We start from the raw sequence: 12,403 nt of genomic DNA, 5'->3' as shown, positions 1-12,403 counted from the left end.
CCCCTCTCCAGAGCGTGTGTGTGTGTGTGTGTGTGTGACAAAGGAGGACAGGGTATTTCACGCTGGACTCTCCCATTACCTGAGGTCAGCACAGTTACTGACAAAGTGAGAAAAATGTGTGCGTGTTTGTGTGTGTGCATGTGTGAGTGTGTGTGCGTGCAAGATAAACTATACAGTGCAGCTGTGAACAGCCATAATGATGGTGGCTGGTCTGGACGAGAAGCTGAGTACAGCAGGTTTAGGAGCGCATGCTGCCTTCAACAGCACATTTCAACCTCTCACGCACACATGCATTCTCATGCACACTAATATACACAAACACACACAAGCAAAGAAACACAGTAACTGTGACAGTCATGCCCTTTATCCTACTGCATGCAATGGCAACGTGCTTGGTTTGAAATGATATTACTATGGATTACACTTTAACACAGACAATGACTTATGATTGAATTACCACGTTGGGTTAAACACGTTACAATACTTATAATACACTGAAGAGCATTTGAATTACAATAGCATTTTCTTTTTTTTCCATCATTACCCTCAAATTAATCAGCGACCTCACATTAAGTGGTGATGGAACATATATAATTCCCCATAACGGATAATGAATAACCCCTGATGTTATCAATTACTTCACATGGAATGATAAACAAAATTCAAGATTTTAACAGCATGGATGAATGAGTCTTCACATTTTTACTGATAAAGAGAATTAAATGTGTGAAGGGCAGATGTCAGATGAACTTAATTAGCTACGAAGGAGGTATTATCTTCAATAAAGTCTATCCTTTAAAACTAAATAAATACACACACACAAAATTTGCTAATGTAAAACATTACTGAGACAGTGTACAGCGAAACAACAGCTCATGGACAATGGGCCCTGAAGTAAAAGACAGTGAAGGTGACTGTACCTTAATGAACACTGTAACACTCACACGGCCACACATCAAACTTCACACTGCCTGTCTCTGGCAGCCCATCATCCACTCGCTTCCACTCCATGAGGCAGTGAAACAGACACCTATCCATGTCCCTTAGGACCCAAGAGGCAGAGGACAGGAGGGAGACGCTGAGCATGGATGATGGGACGCTCTATTTAAACCACACACACACGCGCACACACACTCCTTACTCCTCCCTCGTTCCTATCTGTCTTCCTCCATGCATCATTCACCATCCCCCTTGCTTACCTCCTTCACTCCAATCTGTTTTCATGTCTCTCTCTCTACCCCACCAATTGTTGAGATTAGTCTATTTATAAAGAAACTCAAAGCTACACTAGGCAAGGCTTTTACAAAAATATACACATCTCATCAACATAAATCACAAGTGCAGCTGTGACAGCAAAGAGCACCCCGTCTGCTAATTGAGATCATGTACCTATTGCCCTGTTTGCCTGAAGGAAATGACAAATTCAAATCGTCTGCTAAACAGCAGTGAATAAATGTTCAACATGCAGAAGGCTGAGTCTCTCTCCTCACTCTCTTCCCTTTCATCTCCTTTGCCATTACATGTCATCATATCTGTACATTTTGTTCTTCTGTAGGGAAATGATAAGGTGGTAAGAAATGCACTGACTCTAAATTACCTTGTCATTTTGATTTGTTAAAATTAAAGCTAAATCTGCCAGGAACATCTATTAAAGTATTTTACATTCTGATGGTGTGTTATAATGTAAAATGAAATTTAATGATTAATCAAATGCTGTCAAAGACAAAGCAAAGCCACACATGGAGGCAAACATGCAAATTCACTCTAGATGGTGCAAAAGCAAAGTTTTGTCAACTGTTTACTAAGGAAATAAAAATTATAATTCTTTAATTACCCGAACTAACACGTATGAGTCTGTATGGATCTATTTGTTACGGGTACCGTCAGGCATCACAAGCCCGCAGAGGGGCTGATGTACACACCAGTATCTCAACAAGGCATCATGGGCACCTGAGCATCGAGAAAGCTGAGTGGTTATTCCAGCTGTTGTTGGGAGGTACAAACAGGTACCAAAAAAGAAAACAAACGAAACTAGAATTACCACCTCACGGTTGTATGCCTCTGCCGCTCAGGCTAGTTTATCCAGAGTCATATAAAATATGAACCATTTGTGTGAAATTCTGTCATAATTGCTGTGTTAAGTCATGAGTCATGGCTAAAAGGGGTTTGTGAGGTCACACTGACCTTGACCTTTGACCACCAAAATCTAATCAGTTCATTCTTAAGTCCAAGTTAATGTCTGTACCAAATTTAAAGAAACTCCTTCAAGGCGTTACTAAGACCTTGACCTTTGACCCTTTGCCACCAAAATGTAATTAGTTTGTCCTTGAGTTCAAGTGAAATGGGGACGGAATGGCTCCTGTTTGAACATACACAAGTAACCAAAAGGCCAACGGCTGACGGCCAACCTGAAAACATTATGCCTCCAGCCCTGGCTGTCACCGGCCCCTATTCATGTTGTAGCTCAATGTACCTATAAGTATGTGTGCAAGGTTTAAAACTATTAGAAATCACTTTAGATGAGGTGTGGCGCTCATATAACGTTCAGCCAGTTCTAAAATTCAGTTGACGTGTCAAAGATCAACATACAGGCATTATTCATTAAACATCCGTCAGGATTCCTGGGAGTCACTGTTCTGAAAACACTGATCTATAGTGCTGAACACTGCCGGTGTCTGTCACTCTTGCCTCAGTTTTATGAGCTACTCATAGGGTAGATTTGTTTTTGCCTGTTTTATTCTTGTTGTATTTCCCTCTTGCAACCCTATTTATGCAGCCATAACCTCATTGGTAATTAATGTTTGTCATTTTTATTGATTTTCCCATTGTTGTTTTATCGTCCTTGTAACTCTGATCTAGAAGTACTGCAAGAATAAAGTTTTATTTTATGCCCCCACTGATTGGTAGCCAATCAGGATTTAAAAATAAAAGAAAGCTCACTTCACACACTGCCAGTAAAAGTTTACCATCGTCACCTGTGTGTGTGAGAATACCGAAACAAATCACAAAGAGTTTTATTGTTATTCTTCTGCCATTTATCACCTTGTTTTGGTATTTGTCAGTTTCATTTGGTTTAGATTCAAAAGTGCGTAAGTTGTTGCATAAAGTTAAATGCAAAAGAAAGTCTTTCTCCCTTTGAGTTCAGGTCTCACTATAAAGACAAATACTGCAATTCCACCATAATCACTGAGGAAAGTTGGACACAATATTGTGTTCATGGAGGCAGAATTCATTGGTGTGTAAATGCAGTTCTGCATGTTGATAAATCACATCGGGTTTATGACTTCAGTGTGCAAGGAGCATTTTCAAAAATGTATGCACATATCATAGGGGGTCATTATGCCAGCATGCAGAGCAGCACACTACAAACTGTGTAATGAAGAGACATTGTGGATTGAGCAGGTACTAAGATGGCAAACACACACTGCACACACTAACACACACACGCATACACACCATAGTCTAGTCAGACCAGGAATTAGGCAGACTGATTGGTGAGTGACAAGTGAAATTGAATTTATCTGCAGTGAAAGCCCAAAGGACAGAAACACACACACACAAACACAGGTATATACACACACAAGCATAAAAAGGCACACACACTCAAACATACACACATCAACATGAGCAATTGCTGAATAATTGATGGCACACACACACAAACGACACACACATATACTCTCTCAGTTTCCCTTTCTCTCTCTCTCTCTCTCACGAACGCTCACACAAACAAATGTAAACTCCTATCCCCACAAGTCCCTCCTCTCCAATTTACTGCCAAAGCTGTCTCTTCAAAAGCAAATCTCTTTTTCTCCTCACACCATCACAATGAGAATTGCATCTGGCGATTCCAGACAAAACAAAAAGTTAGAGAAAGGCCTTCATTATGCTGCAGCCGGCTCGACGTGATTTGAATGGTGGCCACTGAAATGACAGTCATGGAGCCATAGAAGAAGCAACTCCCTACAGCCAGATTTGAATAGAGAAATGATGAAGGAGGGAAATGTTTTGCATTTGTGTGTGTGTGTTTGCATGTATGAGCGATTTTATTTTTTATGTTTCTTGCCTTTAAGTTACACTGATGATAATTATATGCTTCATGTTCAGACACACAACAGCACAGAAACAGAAAGCAGCTGGATGTTTTTGATGCAAACCTACTACAAAAGAAGGCATGTTTATCAGAGAGGTGAAGTATAAAATTATGTTTTGTGAGGTCATAGTGCCCTTAACCTTTGACCACCAAATTTTAATAAGTTCAGCCTTAAGTGTAGTTCCCTCAAGGCATTACTGAGATATCAGGTTTACGAGAATCGTACGCACAGATGTATGGATGAACGTCCCTGGCTAACATCAGCCCAGAAGCATGATGATCAGCAAAGAAAAAGAGCCCAATCACCCAAATGCAGCTAAATACTATCTGTTATTATTATTATGAGCTGAGTGCAGACATGCACTCAAGATATGGGTAATGAGAGTGAAAGGTCAGACACAGGCTTCCTTCTTCTACCCAAATGTGAGTGCTCAATTACCTTTGGTCAATTAATCATGTTATCCAGTACACGATAACAGGTGCCATGTGTCTCCAGCAGTTTGCTCTCTATTGTATACATCATAAGATCCTACACAAAAGCATGCATTGCCTCTTTTCTTCTAATCCTTTAAAAACAATTATCCCTATCTAATTATTCATTTTCTTTTCTTCCCTCTCAAAATCTCTCCATTTTGTACTTAACGTGTCATTCTGCTTCCTGATTAATATTACTAACCTGAGTTTTGACCTTGCTGCAGGTGGAAATAATAAAAAAAATGATGCATGCTCCATCCCTGTGATGGCTACTTTTAAAAACTTCTGCTTTTAAATATCTGTTCAAGCAGATACATTAAATTTATCTGCAAACCAAGGTAAATCTAATAGGTTTGTGCTCATCAAAACCATGTTTAAGTAAGAAAATTGGTGGATTATCTTTATAGAATTTAAAATCCTAATTTTTGCCTGGTCAGGCATCATCAGATCTTAAACAGCTAATATTACCGCACAAGAACACTGCACTCCCAGAAAGCGGTCTTACTTGTGGTTCCTTGAGTCTCCACAAGTAGAATGGGAAGTAAGAGCCCTCAGCTATCAGGCTCCTCTCCAGTGGAATCCTCTTCCAGTTTGGATCCGGGAGGCAGACAGGTTTAAAAGTAGGTTTAAAACTTTCTTCTTTGATAAAGCTTGTAGTTAGGGCTGGCTCAGGCTTGCCTTGAACCATTATGCTGCTATTGGTCTAGACTGCCAGGGGGCTTCCCATCTATCTCCTGCTCTCCCTCTCCATCTGTACACATTCATATCCCATTAAGGCATGTTTCTAACTTGGGTTCTTCTCCCTCCTGCAGTTTTGTGCCTCCTCATCCCTCTCCTTCTGTTGCTCTGTGCAGGTATTTCTGCCTCCAGAGCTTCTGGGTCTGTGATTACCAGCCAGCAACTGCCCCTGTAATCCTGCTCTACACCCATTGGTATAATTGTAATTATTAGTAATTATCGTCTTACTATTCTTCTTCTTGTTGTTTATCATTATTATTATTATTATTATTTGACATCTCTACGTGGAACCTGCATTGTCCCTTCTCTCTTTCTCTCTCAGCCCAACTGGTCGAGGCAGACGACCGCCCACCATGAGCCCAGTTCTGTTCAAGGTTTCTACCTGTTAAAAGGGAGTTTTTCTTTGCTACTGTGGCTAATTGTTTGCTCATGGGGGAAGGCTGGGTCTCTGTAAATAACATTATAAAGACTATGGTATTGATCTGCTGGAAATGAAAACTGCCCTGACAAAACTTGTGTTCTGTTATGATGTGGTGCTATATAAATAAAACTGACTTGACTCTTTATTTCATTTTTTATTATCCACCTCCTAATTATGCTATTGCAGACTGATTATGAACACACTGTGCTGATCAATGTAGCACCAGTGGAAACAGCAGTATTTAAGCAAACACCACTATTCTAACTCTTGTGATCTTTTCTCCTCTTCTTCTTTTCCAGGTTTTTACATCTTAATGCAGTCAAACACAGCTGTAAACATTCTTTGAAATGCTAATACAGCTGCTGTGTGACATTTTTGATGAGGCGTCTACTAAATATCAGTGTGTGTGTGTGTGTGTGTGCGTGTGTGTGTGTGTGTGTAGAATGTATGCTCATTTAATAAGCACAGCAGCCAATGTTGGGTCATATATTCTTCAGGGATTTCAGTGCTTGTTGCTGTGATGAATTTAAGCTTAAATGGCCTCTTGCATCCCGTTGTCACATGACATATGGAGTGTGTAACGTTGTTGTATCGACTGTAATATTAACATTTGTAATTACTGAAAGGGATAAAGGGATATTCCTCTCAGAAATACTGCTTATAGTCTATCTCATGCTGCATGCAGAGGTTTGCTTTCAGAAAATATAGTCTACAGACTTTTTTCAACAAATTTGAACAAGCAAACAATCAAAAAGAGATTACACAAATTTGACCAGCATGGGAGGTGTACCAGCCTTTGCTGTCCAAAAACGAGATTAGAGCAAAACTAGCTGTCCAATGAACATGTAAGCAAAGACGAGATCTTTTGGAACTATGTGCTATGGTCAAAAGAATCAAAGACAGAGTTGTTTGGCCACAGTAACAGTAGACATGCTTGGACGGTTGGAAATGTTATGGTTTAGGGTTGCTTCTCTGCCTCAGGGACTGAGCAGCTTGGAGTCATTGATTCAACTATATAAATTTAGCATCATATCAAAGAATGCTTGGAGCTAAACTGCCATCTGTCCAGAAGCTGAACTTAAACCTAAAGTGGACTTTTTTGCAGGTTAACAATCCTAAGCAAAACCTCCAAGGACTGGCTCAAAATGAAGAAAAGGAGAGTTAAAGAACAGCCTGGTCAAAGCTGACAATACATGCATGCATTTTTTGCATGGAAGAGTAGTCAAATATTTCAGGAAGCCAATGTCAGAGACTGGAGGACAATTATGCAAAATGCCTGCAAGAACTTTTTTCTGCTTAAGGGGGAAATACCGGCTTCTGTGTGTGCACTTACTGTGTACTTACTTCTTTCACAGAAGTCGTACATCATGGCTCCTTTCCCACATTAAATTCCTCACTAATACACATCACACTGTCTCTATTCCCACATGACTTGCTTGAAATTTGACCATGTGAACTTTAACTGACCAAATACAGACACGATAAAACAGCTCATCCTCTCAACTGGAAGATCGTTTATGTGACTGTATCTTGAAGAATTTTCACACACGACACACATGGCTACACATCAAACTCTGGACCGTGTTGACTCATCATCCACTAACTTCCCCTCCACAGGGCAGTAAAAACGACACCTCTCCATGTCTCAGAGGCAGAGGGCAGGAGGGACAAGCTAACAGTAGATGATTAGACACTATATTTAAACCACATGTACACACATCCTTACTCAACCCTTTCACTTCTTTTCTATATTCATCACTCTCTCCAACCCATAATCCCCACTCCACGTCCTGCCTCTAAACCTCCATAATAATCCAATCGCTCTCAATCTCTCTCTGCCCATCTGACTATTTTTATTTGTTTTGTTTTCTTCTCTTCTCTGTCAGCCAAACTGACCTCTTTTTGCCATTTAAAAGCCAGAGACTCTCTTTCAAACTCAAACATTTAGCACTGCTACGAACCGGGGTAACAGCTGGGCAGCTGAAAAGATACTGTTGCAGGATAATTCAAAGGATATTAATCTGGACACTATTCATCTCAAGATGAGTCTGACAGCTGACAAAACAGGACCCAAAAGAGAGGTCAAGTGCATTTTTTAATTTGTTTTTCATTGTGTCTTCTACAATACTGTGGTGCTACTCTGGTGGACCCTATGCTATTGTGCTGGACATACGTTATACACTATAGACTTGGGCTATATCAGATATTGCATGCTTTGACAATGGAGGGAATCTTGATTGAATAGCCACCCCAGAGGCGCATTTTCATTTGTGGAGACTTTGACTTTTTGCTGATAGTATTTGTTTCCTTCTTACGCTTCCATATTCCCCTCATTGCACCTGAAATGAACACACAACTTTTTTGCAGGGCCAAGTACTCAGATACTCAGATTGTGTTTTTCACTAAAGAATAAACACAGGAAATTTTTATCTTGGTTTCATCTGCAAAACGTTCCCCTCCTGCATTTTTGAAAAAAGGTTCATTACAAAGAGTAAGGCTCTTACATATCATTGTTTTTAGTACACCTAGGTTGGTTGGTCCTTTAACCTGTGGTACATTAAAGCACTTTCTGTTATTCAGGCTCTGTCCTTCAGCACATTTAATATCAAATAATAGTGGGTACTGTGTAAGTAAGTGCCAAGTCTCAAATTCAATTTCAATGGATTTAAAGAAATATAGAAAGAGCTGTCGCCCTTTTCCTAAATTGAAAGGATTCAAAAGTAATTGGACACTTGGCTACTAAATGTTTCTTGGGCAGCTGTGTATCATTTTAACATTGAACACATGGGTTCAGAGTTGATTGTGAGTTGCTCCTTATATCAAGGTAGAATTGTCTACCAGTATAAGGAGTAAAGAGGTGACCATGCAAGTGAAGAAAATAATAATGAGGCTCAAAAAAAACAAAAATCTCTCAGAGAGACATCAAAGGTAGTTGGTTTGCCTCAATTTACAGTTTTGTAATTTTTTTAAAAAAGCAGGTGTACACAGCAGGCTAGACATTTCATCATTATAGGTGCAAAGCCATTTGGCCTTTGGTGTCACAAAAATGTTTAGGGCACAAAGGCCATTGAGCGATTTGATGCCCACAAAAAATAAGTGGACTTTCTGATAGGAAAAAAATCCATTCAATCAATCAACGAAGCTGCATCATGTTACCATGTATCACTTCACCAGAATCTATGAATATGTAAATATATGTAATTTCAGAGAAACTGATCACTTTTAGCAGATGAAAGTAGGAACAGTCTTCGGTATCTCAAGTGTCAAACTCACATAAATCATTTTGCACAGTAAAGTTCAAATATTCACCTCAGTGTTGTGCTGTCAGCGCAAGCAAGGTAAGCAGTGCCTGTGCAGCTGAAGCCAGAAGACATGAATTAGAACCATACTGGAAGTAGTGGAAGTGATATTTCTCCCCATATCTCATCCCAGAGCAGTGTTCTGCTGCGTCAAGGATCTGATGCCTGCATTCATCGTGGAATTTACAGCCCTCTTGTGGCAGCAGGCCGTTGTCTATGACTACCAACCATTTTCGTGTTGACAAGGACTGGAGCTCGTCAAGCGAAGAGGACACTAGCATTTTTTGGAGGTTTGCGCATTGAGGATAATCCTGGGATCTTTGTCAGCTAGTGAAGCGGTCCTTGACTCAGCTTCTACTGCTCTGAGATCAGTTTCAATATTGCATGCATTATTCGCATGCACTGATGTGTGTGGAAACTAAACTTGTGCATTAAGAAGCAGCGGTAGCAACAAGCTAATTACACGCTTTGTTATGACTCTTTTCAAGCAACCTCAAGATTCTGACAGTAGCATGGGCACAAAGTCCTGGGGCATACACTGAGGATAAATGCTGTTTTATCCTGTCTGGACCCATCATTGCTGCTGTTGGAGAGTCTTGAAAAAGAGTTTTTTAATCTAAATGAGGTTTCGTGATTAAATAAAGTTTAATTAAAAATAATAATAATTTGGAGTAAATTACTGGGATTAGGGAAACATTGTGGTTGGGGCCAAATAACAGAACTGTCAAATCACTATGAGATGGGATGAAAACACTGAAGCCCATAAATTACACTGACCTCCATGCCCTTTCATTTCACCGCAGTGCATGATATTGATGAATGCAACTAACCAACACAGATGATCTAAATATGGACATAATGTGTTGGAGACAAAATCACCTGTTATATTTTGCATATCAGACAAACTGACAAACTTTCCAGTGATCAGTCGTGATCAGGCACCAAACAGCTGACATATTTGCCAGATTTGTATGTATTTATGAACATTGCATGGGCTTATGATTGTTTCATGTGTCACATTCACTCATTTATAATAAAACAGCTCCTCTACTTAACTTTACACTCCCATTCATGTACTTTTAGCTTTTTTCCTCCCTGCCTACCTTTATAAGTCCTCCTATCTCCCATACAGTCTTTTTTTCACACCCCAGTGTACAACCTATGATATATCCTCCGCTCTTTTATGCTTAGATGCTACCTTCCCTCAGGCATATTCTTTAGCTGTCTTTATTCCCCTCTCTTCCACACCTCTCTTATATTCTGAAGTTGCTTACTGTAACATAAGGCATGACGTGGAGAGGCTTTACCAGAGGATTGCAAGGGTCACATTCTGCCTCATTTCCATATATACTATCACAGTGTAGTTTCTTGAGCCCTGGGGCAATATAGGATATTGGATATATGGGTGCTGTAACACGTGGATGACATGTTCAGAAAGACTAACTTGAAAAGAGACACATGGTCACATACAGAGGCAACGCTGACTAGAGATACATCAAAATAATGCTCGTTTTTGCCCTAAAACTGCCCATCTTACCAGTTTTTATTTCTTACCAGGTTTTGAGTTTTCAGCTGATTCAGCTGATTTTAGTGTTTCACAGAGGGGTATACCAAAGTGTTATACCAAAGTGTCAGTGCAGGCACTGCAGAAGTAGTTTAACCATTAGTCTTAAGCCAAGACCATCAAACTAAACACCATAATATGTCTTCTGACACGGTTGCTACATCTATGGTTTAGGTTTGGTTAAGTTTAGCCATTGAAAATACTTGGTTAAGGTTAAATAAAGATCCAGTCATGGACAAAAAAAGTGAAAAAAGCCTCGTAGGAAACAGGAAATTGTAGCTCTATAACATGTCACATCACAGAGAACAATCCAAACATCCAGAAGTGGTGCCTATCACTTGAATGTGAAAATAACCCATATTGTAATTGTAAAAAAATGCTTAACCAAGACCACTGGAGACCCAAGGTGGAGGAGCAAAAGGGCCCAGCAGTAAGGATCATGTCTAACATCCCCTTGTAGAACAACTTTGGACTCAAAGTATAATATGAGGACTTGTGTTTGTTTCTATCTGCATGAAAATATTAACAGATTATTAGTGTTGTCTCCAGAAACTTGAATGGGTGCACGCAAACAGCATTTAGATCAAAACTAAATGATTTATGCCCCATTTCAATGCTACTAAATGTGGTAGAATAATAGAGACATTATATTCAGCAAGAGTGGACAACACTAGTTAAGTGTGATATAACTAATATATCCACTTGATTTATTGTGTAACTATATCACTGGTGTACCTACAGTATACACAAATGCACATGGGTGAGTGGGCATATACACAAACACACAATCCTGTTGAACGGCTGTTGATTTTGTTGTCACTCTCATGTTGCATTACATTAGAGCAAACCACTTCTCACAGTTTCCTCATATAAACGCCAACGTAAAACCACAACCATATAATATCCTGGCATTTTAATGACGCGCAGACACAGACACGCCTCTTACCGGGGTGAAGTTCATGACTTTGAGGATCCAGATGGTCAGCGCCAGATTGACAATCATGGTAACGAGAAGCAAGAGGATGAAGAAGTACAAGCATCTCTTCCTCCAGCCGTAGATTCCCACTGCTGGGTAAACCTGGGCACCGCACACCGACGCCCCCCGCTGGTGGAGCGGGTTGGGCTGCGCCGCAAGGATATACTGCTCCTGGGTCATCTGTAAGACACACAGATATGGCAAATAATTTGTATGGGCTCTTAGATCTCACAATTTATGCTGATGAACTCATCTCCTTGACAGTGTGAATCCACTTTCAAAACCTTATCTTAAATTTATACTTAGAATTCAGCATCAGAAAACTTGACACCATTTGTCAACTAATGTTAGTTAAGTGACTTATTCATTTCACATATCCTTCCTGTTTTTCTTCACCCTTTTCTTCTTTTTTTTTCTTGCTACAAGTTTCTGATTTTGAAGTGAAAATCTCAGCTCTGCACAGAAGCTAGAAGAGCATAAAAGGAAAGACTTTAAGGAGAAAGGGGGAAAAGAAGATAAAGTTGGTATGTTTATTCCTCCCTTTTTCCATCCATGCAGTGCAGACAAAGATACGGCAGAGAGAGGAGAGGATGAACTTTAGGGGTTTTGGTCATGGTAGAGGGAAGGATGGAAACAGTACTAAATAGTTGAAGATAAAGAGGAGAAGCAGAACTGAAAGAAAGATAGAGACGAAGCATAAGAGACTGAAGGAGAGTAAAAGTAAGAGAGGAGGAGTGAGTGTGCAAAAGAGAGACCAAAGCATGATAAAAATGAGATAGAAGTGGCAGTGACGTGGAGAGATAGCACAGTATCAAGTAGTAAGAGATAGAAAGAGAGG

At 39.9% G+C, this 12,403-nt stretch overlaps 1 protein-coding gene across 1 annotated transcript in view; it reads right to left on the bottom strand.

Moving 5' to 3' along the window:
* LOC139636208 (zeta-sarcoglycan-like) overlaps positions 1-12,403 on the bottom strand; it is a 313,032-nt gene that overhangs the window by 135,058 nt on the left and 165,571 nt on the right. The window contains exon 2 of the mRNA XM_071504046.1: positions 11,536-11,745. Coding sequence (XP_071360147.1) covers positions 11,536-11,745 — 210 coding nt within the window. The remainder of the gene's footprint in view (positions 1-11,535; positions 11,746-12,403) is intronic.

This window comes from Trachinotus anak, unplaced genomic scaffold (assembly GCF_046630095.1).
Source record: "Trachinotus anak isolate AG129_WGS33_773 ecotype Australia unplaced genomic scaffold, CSIRO_AGI_Tana_v1 ptg000019l, whole genome shotgun sequence".
Taxonomy (NCBI): domain Eukaryota; kingdom Metazoa; phylum Chordata; class Actinopteri; order Carangiformes; family Carangidae; genus Trachinotus; species Trachinotus anak.
The sequence above is the reverse complement of the archived record's forward strand: the minus strand, read 5'-3'. Positions and strand labels throughout refer to the sequence as shown.